The 27,652-nt window shown below is 41.2% G+C and overlaps 1 protein-coding gene across 1 annotated transcript in view; it reads left to right on the top strand.

Annotated features, from left to right (window-relative positions):
• The window catches only part of LOC311496748 (thrombospondin type-1 domain-containing protein 7A-like), a 443,055-nt gene that overhangs the window by 300,382 nt on the left and 115,021 nt on the right, over window positions 1–27,652 (top strand). The window contains exons 19-20 of the mRNA XM_084556712.1: window positions 10,891–11,006; window positions 11,768–11,885. Of these exons, the coding sequence (XP_084412838.1) occupies window positions 10,891–11,006; window positions 11,768–11,885 (234 nt within the window). The remainder of the gene's footprint in view (window positions 1–10,890; window positions 11,007–11,767; window positions 11,886–27,652) is intronic.

Here is a 27,652-nt window from a genome sequence, read left to right as displayed (position 1 = left end):
TGGCAACCAACAAAAAACAAAAAGCAATGACACGAACAGTTAACAAATACACCAACAACCCTCCCACCCAAAGCTTCCCCAAACGAAGCATAGTTACCCTCATCCACATCTGGGATCGCCGGAAAAAAAAAAGAACACCTCCATCTAACCGCCCCTCATCAGCACACAGAGTGAATTTAGCATTTTAAACAAAACCGCTATGGTAAAGGACAGCTCAAAACAGGTTTAGAAATGTAAGCGGTCAGAGTTCTTGATTTACAAAAGTCTTAGCCTCGTCCGGATGATTGAATGTTTTTACTTGCCCTTGGTAGTGGACGTGGAGTCTTGCCGGGAAGCGCAGCGAATGCCGAACTTCCTTCTCTCTCAGCAGCTGCAGCACCTCACGAAAGCCCCGCCGTTGTTCCATCACCTCCGCAGTGTAGTCCGGGAAGATCAAGATTCGGTTTCCTCCGTATTCCATTGAACTCTGCCTTCCGAGCCGCAGAATCTTTTCCTTCTCCTGTGTTAGATGCACCCGTGCGATTATCATGCGGGGTCTGGATCCTTCTGATGGTTTGGGCTGTTGAATACGGTGCGCTCTGTCAATGACGACCGGTTTGGTGAAGTTGTCGTCCCCCAGCAGCTTAGGGATCAGGTTAGACACAAATTCAGTTGGCCTCCCTTTCTCCTCGCCTTCCGGGACGCCAACAATTCGTATATTGTTGCGTCTGGATCTCCCTTCGATATCCGAGAGTTTGGCCCGCAGCTTTTTATTCTCATTCCGCAGTTCAGCGACTGAAGTTTCCACCGCGTGAATACGTTGCTCATGGTCTGCAGCCTGATGCTCGGTGGTCGTCAGTCTCTCAGAGCTCCTGCTGGGCGGATAAGATGTTCTGAAAACTCTGCTCGAACTTGTCAAACCGCTCGTTGAAGGATTGCAGAAGCATCTTTGATAATTTATGCCAAGCGAGTGGAAGCTCGTCTTCGTCTTCAACTGGTGACTTGTCCGGTGACTTCTTGCTAGCTTGGTCGCGGCTAGCATTAGCCGCGGTATCGGCTAGAAGACGGCCGGCTCCCTTTCCACCTCGTGCAGTTTTATGAGACATTTTTACATTCCACTCAATGGTGGTGCAAAAATGAAATACAGGACGGCAAAAATTATTATTTGATATTTTTATTTTTATTTGGGATTTTGCTGATGTTGTTATTGCTTTTTGGATGAGTGGGGAGGGGCATATTACGAATGCGGGCACTAAAAATGTTGGAAATATAAATAAATAGACAAATGGGGAGAGACTTCAAGACACTACTCTGTCCACAATACCAGTAGAGGCATGTATTAGCCCTGTACACATAGCCATAGTAACAATCTTATGGCCAGGACGAAATAGTAAGGCCCTGCTATTCCACAATATATGGTGGAAGCTCATTAGTAACCATGTGGAAGAGGTTACAAAAATTGGAAGTTTAAGACAGAAGGGTTTGGTAAGAGGGATGGTTTCACTAATGCACCAGTTTTTCTTTTGTTATCATTATTATGTTTTGTAAAGTGGCTTTAGATGTGAAAACCAAGGGGGAGGAAGTTATTCTCATGGGGAAGATTAGACTAATTTCCCTTAACACAAATGGGTTGAACAATGCCATAAAAAGGAAACGGGTACTCCAGCACCTTAAGAAAGAAGGGGGAGAAATTATATTCCTCCAAGAAACACACTTAAGTACAGTAGAAAATGTTAAATTGGAGAAGTTAGCTGATGCTCAAGTGTTCTATTCGTCCCACTCAACAGCTAAAAGAGGAGTTTCAATCCTTATTAAAAATAATATTATGTTCCAGAAAGTAAAATGCATTAGAGACAAGGAAGGAAGATATGTGGTGGTAATTGGTGAGTTAGAAGAACATCATATAACCCTCATTAATGTTTATAACCCTCCAGGAAAAGGGGACGAACTCCTGAAAAAAGTACTACAAGTGTTAACATTGGAGGCACGGGGAATTATAATTATGGGTGGTGATTTTAATCTGGTGATGAACCAGAAAGCAGACACTCAAAGTAGGACAAAACACAAGTCAGAGAAAGCAGCTGATTTACTTCGAAAAGCTCAAATGGATATAGGGCTAACAGATGTTTGGCGTTGTTTACACCCCCAAGAGAAAGCCTTCACCTTCTATTCCGATGCACACAAGGTCTTTTCAAGACTGGACTACTATTTTATGTATAGGAATGATATTGCAAGAGTCTGTACATGTGAAATATTACCTATATCGATAACAGATCATGCTCCTGTCCTAATGGATCTGAGCATGAATATAGATAAAGGAGAAACACTCTGGAGAATGAATAATTCACTATTTGGAGACCAGGGTTTTAAAGAGAAAATGGTATGTAAAATACAGATGTTTTTTGAGATAAATGACATTGGTGAGGTATCGGACATAGTATTATGGGAGGCTGCAAAAGCAACAGTTCGAGGAGAAATAATCGCATACTCATCTTGGAAAAAGAAATTAAAAGAAAAAAGAAAGACCCAACTGGAGAAGAAGATAAGAGATTTGCAAAAACAATATGAAATATATATGACAAAAGAGGTGCAAACACAATTACATGTAGCTAAAAAGTCACTTAAATCAATAGAATCAATAGAGATTGAAAAACAGCTTATGCTTTGCAGACAAAGCCACTATGATAATAGTCCTAAAGCCTTGAAAATGTTGGCTTTTAAGTTGAAGAAACAACATGAAAGATCTACCATAGCCACCATTAAGGACAAAAATGGCACTTATAAGAGGGGGAAATCGAAGATTGCATCATGTTTCAGGGAATACTACCAAGATTTGTACACCCCAGAATCAACTATAGATAAAGAAGAAATTGTAAATTACTTAGATTTGTTAAAGCTCCCAGTAGTTACTGATGGCCAGAATAAAGAGTTAATAGAGCCAATAACAGAAATTGAAATATTGAAGGTTATTTTGAATGGGAAAACTGGGAGAAGTCCTGGGAGTGATGGCTTCACTTATGAATTTTATAAAGAATTTCAAGGTCTGGTGATACCTATTTTATGCAGGGTATTTAATAACATACTGGAAACAGGAAATTGGCCAAACACATGGAATTTAGCAATTATTTCTGTGTTACATAAAGAAGGGAAAGACCCCGAAAATTGTTCATCATATAGGCCAATATCGCTACTGAATGTGGACCAAAAAATATTTACAGCAATAATTGCAAAGAGACTCGCAAATATATTACCAACAATAATCAATTTAGATCAAACAGGATTTGTGAAGGATCGTCTGCTGAGTGATAATATTCACCGCACCCTTAATGTAATAGACTATGCTTTAAAAAGTAAGTTACCTATGTTGACCCTAACGTTGGATGCAGAAAAGGCTTTCGATAGGGTCTATTGGCCTTTTTTAATGGACGTATGCAAAAAGTTTGGTTTTAACCAGACGTTTATTAAGTTGATAAGTGGAATGTACAAGAATCCACAAGCAAGAGTAAGGGTTAATGGGACACTTTCTGAAACATTCACAATAAGGAGGGGAACCAAACAGGGAGACCCATTGTCACCTCAACTTTTTGCTCTATGTATAGAGCCATTAGCAGAAAGAATAAGACAAAACATAGAGATAAGAGGGGTCTATATAGATGAGGAACATAAGATCACTTTATACGCAGACGACATAATTTTATATTTGACAAATGTCCATACTTCATTACCAGCTCTATTAGGTGAAATTACAGTTTATAGTACCTTGTCAGGGTACAAACTGAATTTGAATAAAACTGAAGTTATGCAAATTGGATGTCAGTTAGAAAGTCAATTTAAAAAGAAATTTAACTTTAAATGGGACCAAAATAATGTAAGATATTTGGGGGTGATTGTAACAAATAATCTGGATCAACTTCACCAATGCAACTATGGCAAACTGGAGAAATTTGTTAAACAAGACTTGGATAGGTGGAGAAACTTACCTCTAACTCTAATGGAAAAGATAAGTATAATTAAAATGAATGTCTTACCACGATTTCTATTTTTATTTCAGAATATACCACTTTATATACCACAGACAAACTTCAAATACTGGGAGAGTCTGTTGAGAAGATTTTTATGGGATGAAAAGAAACCAAGAGTTAAACTTAAAATATTACAACAGAAGAGAAATGAAGGGGGACTTGCATTACCTAGACTAATGAAGTACCATTATGCAGCACAAGTAAAATTAATTGTGATAATGTTGAATAAAGGGTTGTGCCCTAAATGGAAAAATATGGAGATTAATTTGGTGGGTAATCTAAATACTCTTTTTTTCTCAAAGCAGATGAAAACAAACAACTTGATAGTAAACAACATTATTAAAACTTGGAGAATTCTTTGTAAAACAATAAAAGTCAAAGACAGAGATTTGACCTGCCTAAGAGAGATACAGAGCGATCCAGACTTTATTCCAAATAAATTAGATCATGCTTTCAAGAGCTGGGGAAATAAAGGCCTCATAACGCATTATCAAATGTTCAGTGACACGGGATTGGAGTCGTTTGACAACATTGCGAGGGCATATCAACTCCAAAGCAACCAGTTCTACCGATATTTGCAACTGAGAAATTATCTGCATGAAAAAGTCAAGTTAAAAACCCTCAAAGACTTACATCCTTTAATAGGATATATGGCTAAAAAATGTCAGAGTGGAAAAACCATAAGTTTAACTGGACAAATATATAATATACTACAGGGATATGGGGCTGAGAACTTAAAAAATATTAAAGAAAAATGGGAACAAGAACTGAAAACAATTATATGTGATAAGGAATGGAAACAGAGTCTTAAAGACATCAACATCCATACAAAATCCCCTTACTGGCAGGAATATGCCTGGAAGGTAAATCTTAGATACTTCATGACACCATCAACAACATTCAAGTACACAGAAACGAGTACTAGTTGCTGGAGGGAATGTGGGTCAAACAATGCTGATCTTACACATATTTTCTATACATGTAATAAACTGAAAAAATATTGGACTGAGGTTCAACATCTGATGAAACTAAAACTGAGGAAAGATGTGGTTTTAGAACAACATAATTTGATCTTGGGTACAAGACCCAAAGAATTTGAAAAGGAACATTTATATCTATTTTGGGCCATGAGAATAACAGCACTTAAACAAATAACAAAAAACTGGAAAAAAATAGAACCTCCTAGTATAGATAAATGGTTAGAAAGCATAGAGGAAATGCGCAACATGGAAAAGGTAAATTATAAGATTGCCAACAAGGAACATTTACATGCAAAAAAATGGGCCCTTTACTAAGAAGCTAAGCATGCAGGGTGGTGAAGAAGAGGCAGTTGGTAATTAAATGAGAGGTCCTGTTAAAAACTCTCCCATGAGAAGCAGAAGTCAAGGCCATGTTTTTTTTTTTTTTTTGGTTCTGATCTGTCATGTTTTGGATATATGTGTGCATGTGGGAGTGCGAGTGTGTGTGTGTGTGTGTGTGTGAGTGGATGGGGTGGGGGGGGGGGGTTGAATGCGGAGGTATTGTGCATGTATTGTGTTTGTGTATGTGTAACATTTACATTTTGGAGTTTTGGCATTGTCCTGAAACAAATATCAAGCGAATAAGACCAATGGATAGATAAGGAAATTGAAGGGGAAAAAGTGGGACATATTATGATTGAACTTAAACATTAAGGACTGTGCAAATTGAGTTATTTCTTTCTTTCTTTATTTACTTATTTATTCTATTTATTTATTTATTATGTTTTTCTTCACGGGTGGAAATAATGAATGTACATTAGAAAAAGAAAATGTGTTCCTCAGAAATGGAAATAACAAATTATGAATGTCATAATTTGAATTTTGAAAATTGAATGAATGAACACAATAAAGTATTAAAAAAAAAAAAAAAAAAAAAGAAAACTTATATACCCAACCCACAGCAAAAAGAGAGGGTGAAATGAAGGAATTTGTTGACTCATTGGACTTACTGGCTATAGGAGAGGAACAAAATAGAAAACGAATTTCCAGCATCACTAAAAAGGAACTAGATGCCGCAATTAGTAGATTAAAATCAAACAAAACACCAGGTAGTGACAGATTCCCCAGTGAGTGGTATAAAACATTTAGAAAGGAGTTAAAACCGCTACTTCGGAATTCTTTCAGTATGACTGACTGAGGGCAAACTGCCCCCCTCCTGGAAAGAGGCTATAATTTCAGTTATACCAAAGGAAGGAAAAATAAGGAGCTCTGTGAATCCTATGGACCCATCTCAATTCTAAATGTGGACTATAAGATCTTTACCTCAATAATTTTTTAATTTTATGTCCGACTTGATAGACAAAGATCAGGTTTTATAACAGGCAGGTAGACTCAGTATTACATAGGTGTATACTTCATATAATAGATCAGATCCAAAGACAGGGCCTGAGAGCAGTACTAGTAAGCCCAGGTACAGAAAAGGCTTTTGAGAATGTATCCAAGGTCTCTACCAAGAGCCTACAGTGAGGATAAAAATTAATGGACACCTAACTGATAGATTTATTTTACAGCGAGGAACTCATCAAGGATGTTGTCTTAGCCCTTGTTTGCTATATTTATTGAACCACTGGCACAAATGATCAGACAAAGTAACAACCTAAAAGGAAGCCATATAGCAGGCCTGGCCAACCCGCGGCTCCCGAGCTGCATGCGGCCCTTTGCCCAGTTTCAAGCTGCTCTTACATTCATGTCGAATTTTGTGTTTTTTTATGGTTAGTGCATCTGACGCGAATGACTTGCCGGGAAGAATCATTGAGTAGTGTAGGCCTACCGAGTTCGCATTCAAAATGGCAGGTAAAAAATGCACAGCAAAACGAAAATATGAAGATGAACACAGGACTTTTTTAACAGAGTGGGAGAGTTTTATTTTTTTTTTTGTTGTATTTTTTTTTGTTGAACGTAATGGCAAGCCATTCTGCCTTATATGTCAGGCATCATTAGCGCATTTCAAGGCTTCAAATCTTCAGCGGCACTTCAGTTCACACCATGCTATCATCGACCAGGAATTTCCAAAGGGGACTGAACTTCGCAAGCGCAAGTTGGTCACTTTGAAAGGTCAAGCAGAAAAGCAGACACAGTTGTTCCAAAAATATATGAAGCACTCAGAGACCGTAACGCTTGCATCGTATCAACTTGCTTGGAACATTGCACGGGCTAAAAAGCCATACAATGAAGGGGAGTTCGTCAACACATGCCTCAGTGACATTGTTGAATCCAACTGTCCCGCCACACGGTTGAACACAGAATATCGGATAATCAATGGAAAGGATGACTTTCTCTCTCAGATCTGAAGGAGTGATCTTCTCCAGGAAATGGGGGAAAGTGACTACTTTTATCACACCAATAGAGGTTGCTACACATTAACAACTAAACACTGACACTGGACAGTCATTTTCAACAATGGACACTGTGTGCACTGTCTCACAAACAAACTCTCAGTTCAGTCAGTTCAGTTCAGTTCATGTCTACAAACAAAAATACAATTTACAATAGCATTTTTTCTCTTAACATGCATGTTGCTTAGTGGGACTTCTGGTATTCCTTGCCCTCAACAATCCTTTTCAAATCTGTTTTATATTCAGTTGTTGCCACTCGAAGCAATTCCTTCACATGTGTGTCTGTCAGAACAGATCGATGCTTTGATTTCACGTGTTTCAGGGTAGAAAAAACAGACTCGCAGACGTATGTTGATCCAAACATTGACAATATCTTAAGCGCAGCCCCTTTGACATTTGAGTACTTTTCCATCGGCACACTTTTCCAGAATTCAATGGTCCCTTCTCTCAAAGCAGGTTTCAGTTGGTCCTCTTCACAAAGATCAATCATCTCCAACTCAGCCGCAGCCTCATCTGTGACCAGCACGGTTTTCAAACACCCCATCTCCGCATTAAACGGGTCGACGAGGAACGTAATCTGTGGCCTTTTCAGTTGAAGATCACGGAACCGGGTGAAATGCGTTAAATCTCTCTTCTAAAAAATGCGTCTCAAACAGCTTCAGTTTGTTGGCAAACGCAAACACACTTTGCACCAGGTCAGGCAGTATTTTTGACTTACCCTGCAGAGTCAGGTTCAGTCTGTCCAAGTGACACAGCATGTCGACCAAAAAAGCCAGATCCATAATCTACTTGAGGTCTGAGCTCAAGGTAGTGCTTGTCCTTCGCTTCCATGACCAGTTTCACGGCATCCAAAAGCTCAAAGAAGTGACAGAGTACCTTGCCTTTTGACAGCCATCTCACAGTGCAGTGCAGCGGCAGGTCACCTGGAAGGCCTTGGTCCAGCTCAGCGATGAGATTTTTGAATTGCCTGTGGTTAAGTGCATATGTGCGGATGTAGTTGACGATTTCCATCACAGGCTTCATGACGTTGTCTTAATTCAATGATTTAGACACAAGTTGCTGCCTGTGGATGATGCAGTGGATATTCCAAAACTCGGGAAAAGTTTGGTCAGCTTTGCACAGCCCCACAAGCCTGTTCACAGATCCGATCATGGCTGGCGGTCCATCCGTGGCTATCGCAGTTAATTTCGATATGGGCAGATTTGCTTTCACAAATGCAGACTTCATTGTTTCTTTCACATCTGTGCCACGGGTTCTGTCTTTTAATGGCACAATATCAAGGAGTTCTTCTTTGATCACCCAATCTTTTGATACAGAACGCACAAATATTGCCAGCTGAGGCTTGTCTTGTATGTCACAACATACATATCTTCTCTCTCCTCTCTCGTATCCTCCACTTTCTTTTCTCTGGCACAGAGCTCTTGCCCTCTAATTTCCTATCCACTGCTATCATGCAATTTTGTGCTATTACTGTATAGCATGTAAACTGCTGTGTGTCCCTCCCCTCCCCTCTGGCCTGGAGTTGTGTGTTTCCTGTGGAGCTCCATACTACATCTGTTGTCGTGGTCTCATCAGCCTGCCCAGTCTTCATGGAATCCTGCAGTTATCCACTCCTACCTGAATGAACAAATTATCAACCTGCCTATGATTTCTCTTACATTTTCAAACTGTCATGTAACATCATCAGTTTGTATCATAAGATTCCACATGTACACTTTAGTCAGATATGTGTATCTATGACAGATGTATGTTTATCTCATTTCTGCTATTCTCTATTCTCTTTTTTCTGTCTGTACCCGCTGGCCTTAGGCAGATGGGTCCCTCCATATGAGCTGGGTTCTGTTTAAGGTTTCTTCCTGTTAAAAGGGAGTTTTTCCTTGCCACCGTCGCCTTCAGGCTTGCTCTGGGGGTTTCCGGCTGGGTTTTGTAAAGCGTCTTGAGACGATTTGTATTGTTACTGACGCTATATAAATAAAATTGAATTGAACTGAATTGAAAACTCATCCAATGCGACACTAAAATACTCACAGGCTTGAAGGTCGGAATGCAACTGTGATTCAGTAGCCATGTTAATGTCCGATATTCTGTGTTCAACTGTGTGGCGGGACAGTTGGATATCTGATACCATTCGTTTTAGTTTGTCGCTTTCAGGAGACAAGATTTCAACAATGTCACTGAGGCATGACTTGATCAACTCCCCTTCATTGTATGGCTTTTTAGCCCGTGCAATGTTCCAAGCAAGTTGATACGATGCAAGCGTTACGGTCTCTGAGTGCTTCATAAATTTTTGGAACAACTGTGTCTGCTTTTCTGCCTGACCTTTCAAAGTGACCGACTTGTGCTTGCGAAATTCAGTCCCCTTTGGAAATTCCTGGTCAATGTTAGCATGAAGTGAACTGAAGTGCCACTGAAGATCTGAAGCCTTGAAATGCACTAATGATGCCTGACATATAAGGCAGAATGGCTTGCCATTACGTTCAACAAAAAAAAAAAAAAAACTCTCCCACTCTGTTAAAAACGTCCTGTGTTCATCTTCATATTTTTGTTTTGCTGTGCATTTCTTCCCTGCCATTTTGAGAGTGAACTTCGTAGGCCTACACTACTCAACGGTTCTTCCCGGCAAGTCATTTGCGTCAGATGCACTAACCGTAAAAAAACACAAAATTCAACATGAATGTAAACATGAAACCGGGCAAAGAGCCGCATGCGGCTCGGGAGCCGTGGGCTGGCCAGGCCTGTTGTATGGTCTTAAAATATTTACAAGTTCCATGATCACTGACTGAGTTAAAAGACTTAAAAGAAACCGAACCATCTTTTTAAATTTGAACTAGAATCTTCACTTGAGAATTGGAAGCAGGACCTTCCAGGCTATTGCGGTAAAATAAAAGATAAATAAAAGGAAGCCTTGGCTATTGACACATCTGAAAGAACACACTAGGTTAAATAAATAAAATAATCCTACTGACAATGACAATGTGATTTTTAAAAAAAAAATTGTAATGCATCTAGGCCATACGGCGTCGCCATTTTCCAAACAATGGCGACAAAATGGCGATTGGAACTGAGTGGCTATTGTTTAGCTACAGACAAGGCAGTAGACATCAGAGTTGATGATGTGTAAGAGACAGAAGGAGGGAGAATTTGTTGTGCCTTTCCGTGCACAGAGAGACATGAAAGAGGAAAAGCATTTTGGACCAATCACATCTGTTTTGGTCTGCATCATCACAGCTTGTAGTTACATTGCCATAGATCTCAACCATAAATTTGGCTTTAGAGTCCAGAATCAAGCTGGAGACAAATATTAAAAATGCAACAAAGTCAATTTATGATTCTCAAAGGTAAATGGCTGTTGTGCTGGGCTTCATCATGCTTCATTCATGCATTTTAAATGTAATAATACTATATTCTGTGCTGGTTGTGTTTGTGCTGATATATTAGCCTCTTTGAAAATGTTGCATTGCCATTTTTCTATTTGTTTTTTTTTTTAATACCATCGGACAAAACTATGTGTGAATATGTCTTGTTTCTCTAAAGACTGGAGTACTTGCCAGCTGAGTCCTAATGCTGTGTGTGGAAGCGGCATCAAGACCCGGATGCTTGATTGTGTTCGCAGCGATGGCAAATCAGTGGATATTAAATTCTGCAAGGAGGTGAGATTTGCAAAATAAACTTCCTGAAATGTCTCCTTAACCCTAACCCTCGTTTTTTACTAATGTTTCTTAATGGGGGGGCTTTCCCAGCTGTCATTGGACAAGAGGCGGGTTACACCCTGGACAGGTTGTCAGTCTATTGCAGGGCTAACACAGAGAAAGACAGATGACCATTCACTCACACCTACGGCCAATTTAGAATCACCAGTTAACCTAACGAGCATGTCTTTGGACGGTGGGAGGAAGCCAGAGTACCCGGAGAGAACCCATGCAGACACAGGGAGAACATGCAAACTCCACACAGAAAGGCCCCAGTCAACCGATGGATTCAAACCATTGCTGAGAACCGTCTTGCTGTGAGGCATCCGTGCTAACCACCACACCACAGAATTTTTTTTCTTTATGTACAAGGGAGACCTGCAGAATATAAAGCGGGTGATCATAATGTTATGTTATGTTGATCAGTGTATTATCTTACTCTTCAGTGCTTTGAAAGAAATATGAATTGTTCAGCAGTATTCCCGTACTATGATTGTAGCTTCAGGCCGAGTGCTTTACTCATTCATAACATGTCTTGACTCCCTGTAATTGTAGCGGACGGGCTGTGGTAGAGCCGTCCCCACAGCTATTTAACCCCTTGCCCACTTCATCATCTAGCTCATTCACAAAAACACATTGTGTCAAACTGAATAATGACTGGTAACACCTGTGATGTGAATGATTTTAGTCTTATATAACCTCATTTCCAAAATGTGCTGCAGCGGAATTTAGAGAAGAAGTGGCAGATGAACATCTCCTGCGTGGTCGAGTGTCCCGTCAACTGTCAGCTGTCGGAGTGGTCATCCTGGTTGGACTGTTCACAGACCTGTGGCCTAGAAGGTGAGATTCCTAATTTAAGATTAGATGTATATTTTTATCTTGAGCATCACAAACAAGATTCTCTACTCAAGACTTCTCTAAAAACTGGTTGACATTTTGACCATTAATTACACGTAAGAAGAAAAGGTATATACCTTATGTCAAAAGTTTGATTGATGACTCTAATGACCTCTAGGTCAAGGGGGCGGGTCTTAGAGGGGGTAACCAGAAATAGATGACATCATTTAGGTCAAAGGTCACTACTTTGATGATAACATTGACGTCAAAGGTCACTACTTTGAGCATATTGGACTACTTCGAATTAAGTTCATCAGGTGAAAGGTGAAAGTCATTTTTTTGTGTCAGTACTTGATTGTTGTGTGACTGACTTGATCCATATGTGGGTACCATGCCACCCAGGACACACACACATACGTGCATATATATACCCATACGCTATTCTAGACGGTCACATGATGCCAGCCGACCCCGCCCATGCTCTCAGCACAGTGAAAAGCTAACCAGTATAGTTTCAGTCCATCATTGATTGAGCAGAGCGCGTGAGTTCTTTTTAATTCAGTTCAATTCAATTCAGCTATACAGTTGTAGCACGGAATTGCATGACTAGAAATAGAGAAGAAATTAGAGGACAGGAGGCCTATTGCAGGGTAACTATGGGATGGTTCAGTCCAGCCCTAACTATAAGCTTGATCAATAAGGAAAGTCTTGAGCCTGACCTTAAAAGTAGAGAGAGTGTCTGCCTCCTGAACCCAAACTGGGAACTGGTTCCACGGGAGAAGAGTCTAATAGTTGAAGGGTCTACCTCCCTTTCTACTTTTTGAAATTCTAGGAACGATGGGTAGGCCTGCGCTTAGAGATTGAAGTCATCTGTTGGGATAATATGGTAAGAAGGAGGAGGATTTAAAATTCTATTCCAGATTTTAAAGGGAGCCAATGAAGAGATGTCTCTTGCTAATTCCTGGCAATACTCTTGCTGTGGCATTTTGAATCAATTGGATACTTTTTAAAGAGCTATTTGGAGACAGTCAGACAGTAATGAATTACAGTAATCCAGCCTGGAAGACACAAATGCATGAACTAGTTTTTCAGCATCACTCTGAGACAGGATGTTCCTAATTATGATATATAATATTACACAGGTGAAAGAAGGCAGTCCTGGTTACTTGCTTTATATGCGAATTAAAGGACATATCCTCATCAAATATAACACCAAGGTTTTTCACAATAGTACTAGAGGCTAAGATAATGCCATTCAAAGAAACAAGGTGATTAGATAATGAATCTCTGAGATGTTCAGGGCCAAATACAATGACTTCTGTTTTGTCTGAGTTTAAAAGTAGAAAAGTATTGGTCATCAAGCCTTTATGTCTGCTTGGAGCTTAAACCAGCTGATTTCATCTGGTTTCATGGATAAATATAGCTTGGGTGTCATCTGCGTAGCAATGGCATTTTATGCCGTGTTTCCTAATAATATTTCCTAATAGAAGCATGTATAATGTGAAGAGTCCTAGCACAGAACCCTGAGGAGGTAAAAAGAGGTAAAGAGCTTTATTGTCATTGTAGCAGAAATTGGAGGTGCAACTCCACTTATAATCAGTGCAAGGATCAATGAGTGGATATTAAAATATAAGAATACTATGACACGGCCATCATCGGGTGTATCAGAGACGACGAAGAGGAGGAGTACAGGAGCCTAGTGAGGGATTTTGTTGTCTGGTGCCACACAAACAACCTGCAGCTCAACACCTCAAAGACCAAGGAACTGGTCATTGACTTTGAGAGGGACAGACCCAACCCCAGACCAGTTCTGATAGGAGCGGAGGAGGTGGAGGTCGTGCAGACCTATAAATATCTTGGGCTGTGGCTAGACAGCAAGCTGAACTGGACGAGACTGGACTGCAACAGTAATGCTGGTAGCTGGTACTTTTCTTTTTAACCATGTGCAATCACAATATTTGTGCAATAGCCGTGTATGTACAGTCACATATTTATTATTATTATTATTCTTTTTCTGGGTGTTGGGTATTTGGGATTTAATTTGTGTGCATGTATGTCTGACAGTGCTGTATGCGATGGAGATGTCAATTTCCCTGTGGGAACCTCCCAAAAGGATCAATAAAGTAGTCTATCTATCTACTATGTAGAATATATAAAAAATATAAAAAAGAATACATAAATATACACATATTGGTGAGAGGAGTGAGCATTAGTAGCATTAGATGAAATGAGTCTTGAACAGGTATAATCATTGAAGCTGATATTGCATAATGTGTAGGGAATAGGCTGAGGTTACACGTGGAAAAAAATTGTCTCTGAGTCTGGAGGTCCGTGCCTTGGCAGACCTGTAGTGCCTGCCAGAGGGCAGCAGTTTAAACAGATGGTGGCCAGGGTGTGAAGGGTCCTTGATGATTTTTCTGGCTCTACTGATGTAGCGCGTGGTGGCAATATCCTCCAAGGAGGGCAGTGAACAGTCAATGATTTTCTCAGGTGACTTCACTACCCTCTGCAGAGCTTTCTTGTCACCATTATTAGTTCTTTAGTTTTTGTGGTGTTCAGTGTGTAGCGTATACTACACCTTTTAAATGTCTTGTTAGGGCACCACCTCCTTTTATCATGGGAAGAACACAGTTTAAATAAATTTGTCAGTCTCAAATAATTTTTATATCTGAAGACTTGAATACTTTTCCACAATTTGTACCATTCATTCTCTGCTGTAAAACAACATCACAAACAAATTCTTGAGTGTGAATAGATATTTATTTAATGAAGTGACAACTATGAATAAATGAGGGACTAATAGAATATATGCGTCAAGGTGTGTAATCAAATAAAATGAATATGATAAGATATGAAATAATTCATTTCTGAAGCGATGGTGAGAGATGGAGATAAGTTATGGCCTAAACCAACGGGAATGGATTTGATACCTAATCTAATCAAGCTTCTCTAAATTAAAAGGGGAGTTTCAGAGTAGCGACACCAACTCTTGAGGGTAACCTCCGGAGCGATTGAGCGAACTTTTGTAGAGTCTTTTCCGTAGATGATATCGATGGCGAAGGATCGGCGTGTCCTGACGTGACGAGGTGTTGACAGAACGTCAGTGTTGATGCATGTCTCTCTGGGACTGGTGAACAGATACTTGTTGAGTGGTCTGCCCTCCAACACCCAGCTTCGCTTGAGATCACTGTAGGTGGACCGCCGAAGGCAGTAGATGGCACTTTGCAATGTATTTGCAGGTGAAGGAGGAAGCCGGATTGTCACGGCTTCTCTGTGTTGTTGCTATGGCAACAACCTCTTAGGTTCTTGGTCCGTGGAAGATATCGGGTCTTACTCGGAAGTCCCCCACTAACTACACTGGCTAACTTATAACCTAGGGTTAACGGAGGTTGGCTTCCTTTAATAGTACTTCGGTGCGTAGAGTATAAAAATGAATAAAACTAGAAAAATATTTAAGTCACTACAAAAATTGTACGTCGGGAAAAAGGTCAGACGAGAAACAGAGTTTGGAAATGGCCGCGGAACAATATTCAAGTTGTTCTTAAAACAAAGTTACTAAGTATAAACATGACTAAATATGGAAAGAAGAAGAGTACGAAAGAAGAGTAAAAGAAAATTAGAAAGGTAAAAGTGCAGAGAAGAGGGAGCGTCCCTCTGGTTTTATGTGTTAATTATTCAGGGCGTGTTTTGGATCAGGTTTCCAAATTCTTTCCAAAGAGAAGGGAACGCCTACTTCTTTGTCTCAAGATGTCTTATTGCCTGATCTTCTTAACCTACTTTATATTATTTAATTTAATGATTCCATCACTCATCATGGCTTGTTCGCGATGTTCTTGCCTATGTGGCAACACTCAACATTACAAGATGGCGTATCAGAATGACCACATCAAAATAACTCATAAGCATCAGTAATTAATAACATCAAGTTTTCTTCACCGTGACATTTGGCTAATAATAAAAGGTTGGGGTTTCTAAAAAAACAATTCCAATAGTTGTGATTTCCACTAATAGCTACTATTAGTATAAGAACATACCTAAGTTTCAACATGCTTTAATTTCAACAATGATAAAAAGAAAGAAAATGTTTTAAAGAATTGCTGCTTGAGGGCACTGTTGATCCATCCTTACTGTGACAAATGATGTGAATTTGGGCTAGGTTTATCGTGCACGGATCAAAATCGTCTCATTGTGATCCTTAGCACTTCCTGAAAAACAATATATAACTTACCAGGTTATTACAATTTCGATAGTCATATTATCAAACTAAGGTTCTTTTTTTTACAGAGGAATGCAGATCAGAGTCTTCTCTGTGAGAGGGGTATTTATGACCTGCTTATCTGTTTTCACTCCCCTGGTCACTCTGGGAGAGGGGGAGGAAGAAAGTGTCTCTGAAAAGGAAGAATTAATGAATCACAAACTTAAAACATAATGAATATAACATTAAGGCTTCTTGATTTTGTTCATATGAAGTATGAGAGGCAATTCATTCATTCTTTGTAGTTCCTGATATTGTGTTGATGTTCTTTCGATTCAGGACTAATTAGATCAGAAAAAGAAAATGGGAAATTCCACAGAAGTGTAAATCTGTCTTTTTGGCTCAGGTGACGTCCTCAGCATTCAGGGAGGTCCGATAGCGTGGGTCTGTCCAGCATTTGGACATGGCACATTTATGGCTATAGTATAAAAGGTTGATCTGTTAGAAGAGGTCTTCCAGAGGGCAAGTCTCCTAAATTTAATTTCCAGAGAGGGGAGGGTACCGAGGATGACAGGATCCCCTACAAGTGAGAGATTGTTTGCTGAACACCACACAGTCAGTCTTGGATCTTGTCCCTGTACGCAGTCTCGTCCCTCTCTGTGAAAAGTCCAATCACCTTTGTGTCGTCAGCAAATTTGATGATGGTGTTGGTGGGGTGAGGCAGTGTGCAATCATGTGTGTACAGGGAGTAGAGTAACGGACTCAGCACACAACTTTGTGGTGCCCCAGTGGTAAGCAAGGTGTTGGAGGAGAAGTGGAGGCCAGTCTGTGAGTGATTGGTGAGGAAGTCTCTGATCCAGGTGCAGATGGAGGAGGAGAACCCTAAGGCGAGCAGTTTGTTTATCGGAATGTCTGGGAAGATTGTATTAAATGCTGAGATATAGTCTACGAAGAGCATCCTCCACTGTGTTCCAGGTGGCTTAGTGCAGTGTGTGTCACTATGGCGATGGCATCCTCAGTGGATTAGCACGGTAGGCAGACTGATGTGGATCAGAAGTGGGAGGAAGGCTGTCTCTGATATGTTGAAGAACCAGTCTCTCAAAGCACTTCATAATCACTGGTGTAAGTGCTACAGGTCCGAAGTTGTTGAGGTCCTCTGGGACTGGCTTTTTGGGGATCCAATCCAATCCAATCCACTTTATTTATATAGCACAATTTAAACAAACACAAGGTTATCAAAGTGCTTTACAACATAAAATAGAATAAAACAAAATAAATAAATAACACAATAGAAACAATAAAAACACAATAAAAGATTAAAGTAGTAAAAATATGCACGTATACACATAAAGTAAAATCACATAAAATCAACACTCTACATGATGTTAAAAGCCAAAGAAAAGAGGTGGGTTTTAAGAAGGGATTTGAAATGAGACAGTGAGGAGGCCTGCCTAATGTGCAGCGGCAATTCGTTCCACAGTTTTGGCGCTGCAACCGCAAACGCTCGATCCCCTCTGAGCTTAAGCCTAGCTTTAGGCACCATCAGGAGCAGCTGGTCAGCTGACCTGAGAGATCGGGTAGGGGTATAGGGATGTAGCAGCTCAGAGAGGTAAGGTGGGGCAAGGCCATTCAAGGCTTTAAAAGCAAATAAAATAATTTAAAAATGGATCCTAAAATGGACAGGCAGCCAGTGGAGTGAAGCTAAAATGGGTGAAATATGCTCATACTTGCGTGTGCCAGTTAAAAGATGTGCAGCAGCATTTTGTACCAGTTGAAGACGACTGATCGAGGACCCACTAACCCCCAAATAAAGTGCATTGCAGTAATCCAGCCGAGTGGTCACAAAGGCATGGATTACTGTCTCGAAGTGTTGTCTCTGAAGGACTGGTTTGATTTTTGCTAGCTGCCTTAACTGAAAAAAGCTCGACTTCACCACAGCTTTAATTTGGCTGTCAAATTTAAGATCTGCGTCCACTTTGACCCCCAGATTTTTTACAACTGGGACGCGATACTGTGCCAAAGAGCCCAGATCAACTGGGGGGGGGGGGGGGTCCCAGAGGTGCCACCAAAGACCATGACTTCTGTCTTTTTTTCATTAAAATTCAGAAAATTTAAAGCCATCCAAGCTTTAAGGTCGTCTAAGCACTTTAGCAGCGGGTTAACAGAGTATGAATCAGACTTTTTGAGGGGGACATAGATCTGGCTGTCGTCTGCATAGCAATGAAAAGAAATGCCATGTTTCCTGAGGATGGAGCCAAGTGGAAGTAAATAAAGACAAAATAAAAGAGGGCCAAGCACAGAGCCCTGTGGGACCCCACATGAGAGAGGAGCAGTGGAGGACACAGAGTCATCAAGGCTGACACAGAAAGTCCGATGTGACAGGTAGGACCTGAACCATTCCAGTGCTGTGCCACTGATGCCCACCCACTGCTCCAGACGAGCAATCAGGATGTCATGGTCCACTGTATCAAATGCTGCAGTTAAATCTAAAAGTACCAGGACAACACAGTGACCAGAGTCAGTAGCTAAAAAGATATCATTAAAAACTCTTAAAAGCGCTGATTCTGTGCTGTGCAAAGTTTTAAAACTGGATTGGAAAATCTCAAGAATTTTCTGTTCATTTAAAAAGTCCATGAGCTGGGAGTAAACAATCTTCTCTAAGATTTTAGAGAAGAAAGGCAATTTAGAGATTGGCCTGAAATTTGCCAAAACAGTAGGATCCAGCCCAGGTTTTTTTAACAGAGGCTGCACAACTGCATGTTGCAGAAGACAGACTGCTGTTGATAACTGCGAGACAAGATGGCCCAATAGTGGGAAAAACCTCCTTAAAAAATCGGGGTGGAACAGTATCATCAGGGGAACCTGAGGGCTTCAAATGACTCACAATCTCCTGCACAAAGGAAAGAGTCACAGCCCACAGCCCTGTTCTGCTGTGTCCAACACAGCAGAACAGGGGACAAACACTGAAGGATCAGAAGCAGGAGGTGAAATAAGTGCTCTGGTAGAAGTGATTTTATCAATGAAGTGGTGAAGAAAGTTCTCACACACAGCAGGGGAGGCCTCAATTCCAGTCTGTGGTGCATTCAGAGCAGAGTTTATAACTTTAAACAACACACGAGGCTTATGACAATTTAACACAACAATATCAGAAAAATATTTTCTTTTTGCCTCTTTCACGGTGGACTGGTAATGACGCCAAGAATCCCTGAGTATTTGAAAAGACACTTGCAGTTTGTCCTTTTTCCACTTTCGCTCAGCTCTTCGACACTCCTGTCTGGCAGTGCGGGTTGTTTCATTCAGCCAAGGCTCTGACTTAGCTTTCTGCTGCCTGGTCTTTAATGGAGCCGCAATGTCTATGGCAGTCTGACAGGAGTCCAGAAACCATGAGTTGAGAGCCTCTGTGTCCTCACGCATAGACTCAGGAATGACGCAGTTCTGACTGAAAACTGCGGAGAAGTGAGCAGCAGTGGAAGGGTTAATAACTCGACATCTGCGAGCAGCAGCCCGAGGTTTGACTGTGGGACAGCAAACAGCAGCTTCAAAAAGTACAGGCATATGATCAGAAAAAAAGGCGTCACAGATCTCCAGGTTAAGAACAGGCAAACCATAAAATAAAACAAGATCAAGTGTGTGACCACGTTCATGTGTAGGCCCAAGTACAGACTGTACGAGATTAAAAGAGTCAATGATGTTTAAAAAGTCTCGTGCCAAAGGGTTTTCAGGGCAGCACACATGAATATTAAAATCTCCAACAATAAGGACCCGATCATATTTTGGCATAATATCAGCCAAGAACATAGAAAAATCTGTTAAAAAGTCTCTGGGAGGTCGATAGATCACAGCACACAGCACCGTGTGAGAATGCCCCAGCTCAAACAAACTGAGTTCAAAGCTGGTGAAGGAGGATGACAGCGATAACTGTTTACATTTAAAGTCATTCTTAAAAACAGTTGCAATTCCTCCTCCACGGCCAGACATCCGAGGAGAGTTAAAAAAGCAGCACTCATCGGGAAAAAGTTCTGTGAAGACACTGGACTCACCAAAGCTCAGCCAGGTCTCGGAGATAAAAAGGAAATCCAGTTCCCGTGATATGAAGAAATCCTTAAAGGTGACAGAGAATGAAAAAACGTTTTTACCTTGTCTTAGTTGAATAACGGTAGTCTGCCCGCATTCACGAACATACGAAAAGTGCTAGACATTCTGAACATCTCCGTTTCATAGAAATTCCTCCTTTAGAAATGTCAGCCAGAAAATGGCCCAATCTGAACAACGGATACATATTACGTAAAATGCATCTCACTGCCCCCCCACTCTCATTCAATTCCCTCCCCTTCAAAATAATTTGCATACATCCGCCCTCTCGCCTCCAACGGGAAGTACATTGCAGCAGTGCTTGCGGAGTTCAAGGCGAAATGGCGAGTCGCGTTCCGAGGTGTGCTCTTCCAGGCTGTGCAAGCGGTGTGCAAACTTTCCATTACATTCCCACCGAAAGAAATGCACGAGATGCGTGGCTGCTGTTCATTTATAATCGGATTCCAACTACATTCAACCACAGACTGCTACTTCGTTTGTGAACGGCAGTCTATGGCGAAAGATAAATTATTTTCTGGTCCCGATCGACTTGTGCCTTGGATTATACATATGTTGTTTTTCAGAATAAAAAATGATTTTACATGTCAAGAATGTCACAGTTTGTCGCAAGATAGTTAAGTAAAACGCTATGGAAAATACGTAATTAAACGAACTACAAGTCCCGCATGCTGGCGCGTACAGAACCGACCAAAACTCCCTTCGGTAAGTAGAGGGGCGGGACTTCGGCTCTCTATAGCGAAGTTTACATTCTTTTGAGTGGCAGCAAATGCAGCCAATCAGCGTCAAGTGCTTGTATTTCATAATGAGGTTGCCAGTTAAGCCCGAAGGGGCGCCAAATAGGTGCAAAACCACGCGTTTAAAACCCCCCACCCTAATATAGCTTTCTGAGAGAGGTTTTTAGGAAGCTTCTAAGGCATTACAGACCCAACCAAAATTTTGTTGTCTGCATGTCACATCACAGATCAAGGATAAATACCCCGTTCAATCATTCTATGTCACCTTTAAGGATAAATGATTTATTCGCAAGCGATCTGGCATTTACCAGGCCAAACCTTGCAAGCGCTGGCGGGTCAGGGCGAGCAGCTGACAGCGAGGCCCGACGCAGAGGCCGCAGGTTCCCCAGATTCACTCCGCGCCAGCGGAGACGAGGAGAGCAGGGTCCGCGGGGCTGGAACATCCCATCCGAGCCCGCCACCGGTACCAACCAGGCAGTGACAAGGTCCAGCGAATGTCGAGAGATACAAAGGCGAAGTCCCGCTCCATATCCACCTCGATCAGGACGTACCAACCCGGCCTTCAGCCTCACCAAACGGCCACTACGCTTACCCCGGCGGCAGTGCCGTTTGCGCCGCGGGAGTGGCGCTGGAGTGCCGAAGAGGTGTGTCGGGACGTTCAATAGAAAAGGAGGCAGAGTTTTTTGTCCATAATGATCGAAGTTGACAAGATGTTTGGCGGAGATTCTTAGATCTAGAAGCGTTTGGCGATCATACACCAGCAGAGTGTTGACGGTATGTGTAACAAGTGTTACAAACAACAGAAACACACACAACAGTCGGAGCAGCTGACGGCCAGCCTCACACACTGGCGCCATCTTTTTTCAGTGGGATGGGGATGATTGTTGCTGATTTTAAATAGGGAGGGATAATGGTTCGTGACAGGGAGGTGCTGAAGATCCTCGTGAAGACTCCTGTGAGCTGAAGCACTTTGCTAGGTACTCCGTCTGGGCCTACAGCTTTCCTGGGGTCAACTGACCTCAGTACACACCACAGCTCATGCTCCTGTAGAGTGAGCATCAGGTGGTCAGCAGCTGGTGGAGGCAGTGAGTCTGTTGCAGGCTTTTTGTCCTCACACTTGGAAAAGAAGCAGTTCAGCTCCTCAGCCAGCAGGGCATCTGCATTTGCAGGGGTTTTGGGGCTGCCTTTATAGTTTTTTTAAATGATGAATGGCCTTCCACACTCTCCTTGGGTTATTGTCCGTGAGGTGGTCCTTAATTCTTCTCCTGTAGGCCTCTTTTGCTCTCTTTATGCCTCTCCTCAGGTCAGCCCTAGCTGTGCTGTAGAGTGACTTATCACCTGACCTATAGGCTTTGTCTTTCTGGTTGGGAGCAAGAGTGTCTCCACAGCAACAGTGCCGGCACAGTGTTAAATTTAAAAGGGGACAGTTTCTGTGTACTCTGTCAGATCACCTTGGTCGAATAGTTCCCATGCAGATTGACTGACACAGTCCTGCAGCTGGGAAAGAGCTCCCTTGGGCCAAGTTTTAATAGTTTTTTGCTTGATTTGCTTTTCTTTCTGAGGGGGGGATTATGTTGGAGTCAGAAGTAGAGAGGTGGTCTGACTGGCCTAGGTGATTAAGAGGAGTGGCTCTGAAGGCATGCTTAATGTTGGAATAAACACAGTCCTAGTTAAAATCCTCTGCTATGATGTGCACACCGTCTGGGTGTAAACACTGCTGTTTATTGACTATAACCATAAAATGTGTGAGAGCTAAGCTAACATTAGTGTCCAGGGGAATATAAACAGCTTTCATGGCAACAACAGTGAGCTCTCGTGGTATGTAAAAAGGAGCCCTGCGATAGACTGGCGACCTGTCCAGGGTGCACCCCGCCTCTCGCCTGATGACAGCTGGGATAGGCTCCAGCAGACCCCGCGACCCTTCACAGGAACAAGCGGTTACAGTAGAAGATGGTATGTAAAAAGGTCTGCAAATTACTGTTGGGCCTGTGTACTAAGGCACTAAATATTGGGGTTTGGCTATCATGAATAATTAATAATTATCAAAAATAATTTATTATTAAATAATTGGATCTAAATTACTAGATCACCTCGGAGCACCACCCTTCTGAGAAGGGAAAAGATAGCGAAATCATCAAATCAGTCTCATAAAATTGACTAAATTGTTAATTTGGAACGCTGATTAATAATAACTTAATAACTATAAACAAAATTACCACATTAACAACTAGTTAAGGTGAAGGAATTTGGAGTTCTTGACAGTGTAGAGGTTGGCAAAATCTTGTGCAACATTAAACAGAATGAGGTGCCAGGTTAGAGGAAGGATGGTTAGTTTAGCATGAAAGAGACCCCGAGTCGATGTGTTGTGAAGAAGAAAACTTAAATATACAACATACAATTTCAGAGACTTAGAAGAATTTGTGATCAAACTGATGATTTTGATGAAAAAGCCATAAAGATGGAAGAACAGAGAGGCTACATTAAAAGTGTTGTCCATACTGCCAAAAATAAAGCAAGAAATCTTGAACGACAGTCACTCCTGAAAAATAGAGCTACTAGGCGGTGCTCAGAAAGAGTTTTCTTCTCTACGAGATTCAGCACAGAGGCCAATCACATTAAAAATATAATTAAAAGAAACTGGAACCTATTACAATGTGATGTCTCTCTAAGAAAGATTTTTTCAGAGCCTCCTATTTTTAGCTTTAAACGTTCACCTACTCTGAGTGACAAACTGGTCCATAGCTACTTACCAGCATCTCCTAAATCTACATGGTTATCAGCTAAACCTCAAGGTAGTTTTCAGTGTGGCCATTGTAATCACTGTTCCACCGTGACCAAATGCAAAAACTTTCAAGATATACATGGTAACAGAACCTATGAAATCAAACACTTTATCAATTGTAAAACCACTTTTGTAATATACAAGCTGAAATGCCCTCTATGTGAGGTGTTTTATGTTGGCAGAACCAAACGGAGATTACAAGACAGAATTTCTGAACATAAATATGCAATCAGAACAGAAAATGATAACTACCCAATGGCTCGCCATTTCAGAGAAAAACACAACAGCGATCCCTCTATCCTTAGGGCTATAGGTATTGATCATATACCCCACACCTTAAGGGGAGGTGATAGACAAAAGCAACTCAACCAACGGGAGAGTTTTTGGATATTTAAGCTAAAAGCAACACAATATCCAGGACTCAATGAGGATTTAGAATTTTATCATTTTTTGTAAGAACTGTTCACTTGTAACTCTTTGATAGCTTTATGTTTATGATGGATGGGCTGATATATATGCTTGTGACCCTTTGGGGAATATTGGATCATAATAATAATAATAATAATAACTTTATTTATATAGCACTTTTAAAAACAGGGTTTACAAAGTGCTTTGACAAACAAAGCAGAACAAATAAAAGGAACACAGTTAAATTAAAACTCAAAACTTAAAAATTAATGAGTAAAACGAAGACGACATCACAAAAAGGCGAGTCTATAAAATTGAGTTTTAAGAAGTGATTTAAAAGAGGTTACTGATTCTGCAAGCCTTATCTCCTCAGGTAGGTCGTTCCAAAGCCGAGGGGCAATAACAGAAAAAGCTCGGTCACCTTTAGATTTAAGCCTTGACTTTGGAACATGATATTATGATATTAAGCCTTGACTTTGGAACATGATATTATGATATTATACTTTTTGAATCTTCTTTAGGCTGCGAGGCCCCCTCCTGTTGGACTTTGAATATGACTTCCTTGGTCTGTTGTGCTGATGAATTGAGTGCCAGCACCTGGTACCAGTCTCACCAGTTCTTTTAATTGTTTGCTTCTTTACTATTCAGGACACACTCCCTGATGAAGGCCCCTAGCCGAAACGCATAGGAGCATTTTTTACCTTTCTTTTGATCTCTCCTGTCTGATACTCTTTCATCTACCCTCCCCGTCTCCTCTCCCCTGCAGATCAGAGCCTTGATCATACTACCTGTCACTCTTTTGTCCTTTTGTTCTTTTGTCCCTGACCATGTCTGGGAGCCACATCTGCCCCCCTACTGAATTCACTTTCCTGTGTAAATTTGCCCTTGACTGACCAATATACATCCACTATGCGATCTATTCAGGAACTGTCTGCAACCACACCTGGGGACAAAGTGTATCTGTTCTCTGGCCCTGCATTCTGGGTCAGTCTCTGGTGTCAGACCCAGTCTGTGTCGAAAGGCTCACCATGACCTGGAACTCCAATAAACTTGCACCACTTCAGCAAACTTGGAACTAGACTTGGATTGTTTTTTCTTCAACAGTTGCATAATCAAAACCTGGGATGGGCAACTGGCGACCCGCGGGCCGCGACCTCACTCGACGTGGCCCTTAAATTAATTTTGAAAATTATAAAAATGTATCCTCTGCGGCATTGAATCAGTTGTAATGACACAGTTGGCCACTAGATGGCGCCTCCAATGCAGACGCCGCCTCGCACACGCTTCCACCGGGTCTTCTCTACCAGTGAAGAAGAAATGTTGCTCCGTGGCAAAGAGCGGAGGAAAGAGAAAACTTGATCGAGAAAATCGTGTCTTTCAGGTGAAAGAAGATTATCTGTTCACAGAATGTAAAGGCAGCTTGTTAGCAGCTTGGTGCTAACTAGCTGTGTCACTCCTGATGTTTGACGAGTTAACCTCCAAACCTTCTGTTTGGTGGCTAATAGACTTGTGCAGATTTCAAGCAGGCTCTCGTTTGCTGCCGTGAAGAAAGAGGCTGGGAGTAGCTGCTCTGCTTCGCAGACTACCTGGCACCCAGCTGCAGCCGAGCAGCTGGGAGTCTCCAGCGTGAAGATTAGTGAAAGAGAAGAGGAGAAGAGAGAGAACAATGGCCAAGCAGAATATTTTATATGGCCTGATGACCTCAGAGGTCACATGGCACAGTTGGCCAGTGATAACTGCTGGATCAGTTTTCACACCTGGAAGATTGTGGGACTTGAGGTTTTTGGTGCTTCCTTTGTTTCCAAGACAAAGAAGTCATGTGGTTCACAATTTGGTCATGCATCGTGAGTTTCCTTAGCTCACCACCAGGTTCAGGTCCCAACATTACGGACAGAGCTTCCAGATCGGGTGAACAGTGATGGTCTACAAACATGCTGTTGGTACACCAGTCATTATGCAGATAGATACTGAGTCCCCCTTCTCTGCTCATACCCAAGTCTTTGGTTTAAGGATCTCCATAACTTACTTTTGTGTAAATAGAAGAATCATTGTTGACATGGACAAACTGTAATCTGTCTGACAGATAGGATTCAAACCAGTCTAATGCGGTTCCTTTAATCTTGATCATACTTTCAAGTAAAATATTGTGATCAGTAGTATCAAATGCAGCACTAAGATCTCGCAGAACAAGTATAGAGACAAGTCCATTGTCTGAAGCCATGAGGCAATCGTTAGTAGCTTTAACCAGAGCTGTTTCTGTACTATGATGAACTCTAAAACCTGACTGAAACTCTTCAAACAGACCATTCCTGTTTAAATTATCACACAACTGATTGGCATCGATTTTTTCTAGATTTTTGAGATAAAAGGAAGGTTGGAAATTGGGTCTAGAGTAGTAAAGGTTTAATTACCTCCTTGAGCAATTTAGGTGGGATGGGATATAGAAAACAAGTTGATGGTTTAGATGCTGTAACTGTTGAAGTGAGCTCAGAAAGATCTACTGGAGAGAAGGATTCCAGATATTGATAAGGTCCTACAGAAGTTTCTAATGCCACTGTACTTACATGTTTGACAGCTGTTGGAAGGATGCCTTGAATTTGTTCTCTAATGCCTACAATTTTATTAGTAAAGAAGCTCATGAAGTCATTACTACTGAGGGCTAAAGGAATAGATGGCTCAACAGAGCTGTGGCTCTTTGTCAGCTTGGCTGCAGTGCTGAAAAGAAATCTGCGGTTGTTCTTGTTTTCTTCTATTAATGATGAAAAATATGCTAGTCTAATATTACACAGAGAGTTGTTAAACTATCTTTCCTAGGCTATTTGAGCTTCTTCAGAATTAGTGGAATGCCAAATTCTTCCCAGCTTTCTGACTGCCTGCTTTGAACTGTACAACTGTGAATTATACCAGGGAGTTAGCCTCCTCCGATTCATGACCTTCTTTTTAAAAGGGGCAACTAAGTTTAGAGTTGTACTAAGCGATGCTACAGTGCTATCAACAAAATAATCTATTTGTGTAGGAGTTCAATTGTGGTTGCTGTTGTCCACGTTATTGGCACATGGCACTGAGGTAAATAATGAATAATTGTCTACTGTAATGAAGTTTCTGTGTAATCCATTATTTGAAATTCAAATGTTATAAGGAAATGATTGGCCCAAAGATACGACGGAGTATTAGGGCCACACATGAAGAAAAAAATATTTTTGCCATGACGAGATTAAACTCGACATTTCGAGAATAAAGTTGAAATGTCATGTCGACTTTAATCTCGACGTGTGGACATTAAACTCGACATTTCGAGCAACTTGATCAATTGTCTTATTGTATTTTGCGATACAACATAACCTCTCTGTATTGCACGCAGATGTAACCATCGATATCCTTTCATCTGCCCATTTCCAGCAATTTCAGTACGCAAGAATGCGGCCACTTCTTCCAAATTTGTATGATTTCTCCTTCTGAACAGACGAAGTTTTCGGCACAACCTTTTCAGCGTCCTTACACTAATCACCACACTGTGGTTCTGCGCTAAAGAGCGAGGATTTCCTTATTGCTAAACCCG

Source organism: Chelon labrosus, assembly GCF_963514085.1.
Source record: "Chelon labrosus genome assembly, chromosome: 12".
Classification (NCBI taxonomy): Eukaryota; Metazoa; Chordata; class Actinopteri; order Mugiliformes; family Mugilidae; genus Chelon; species Chelon labrosus.
This window is presented reverse-complemented; position numbering and strand designations above follow the sequence as displayed.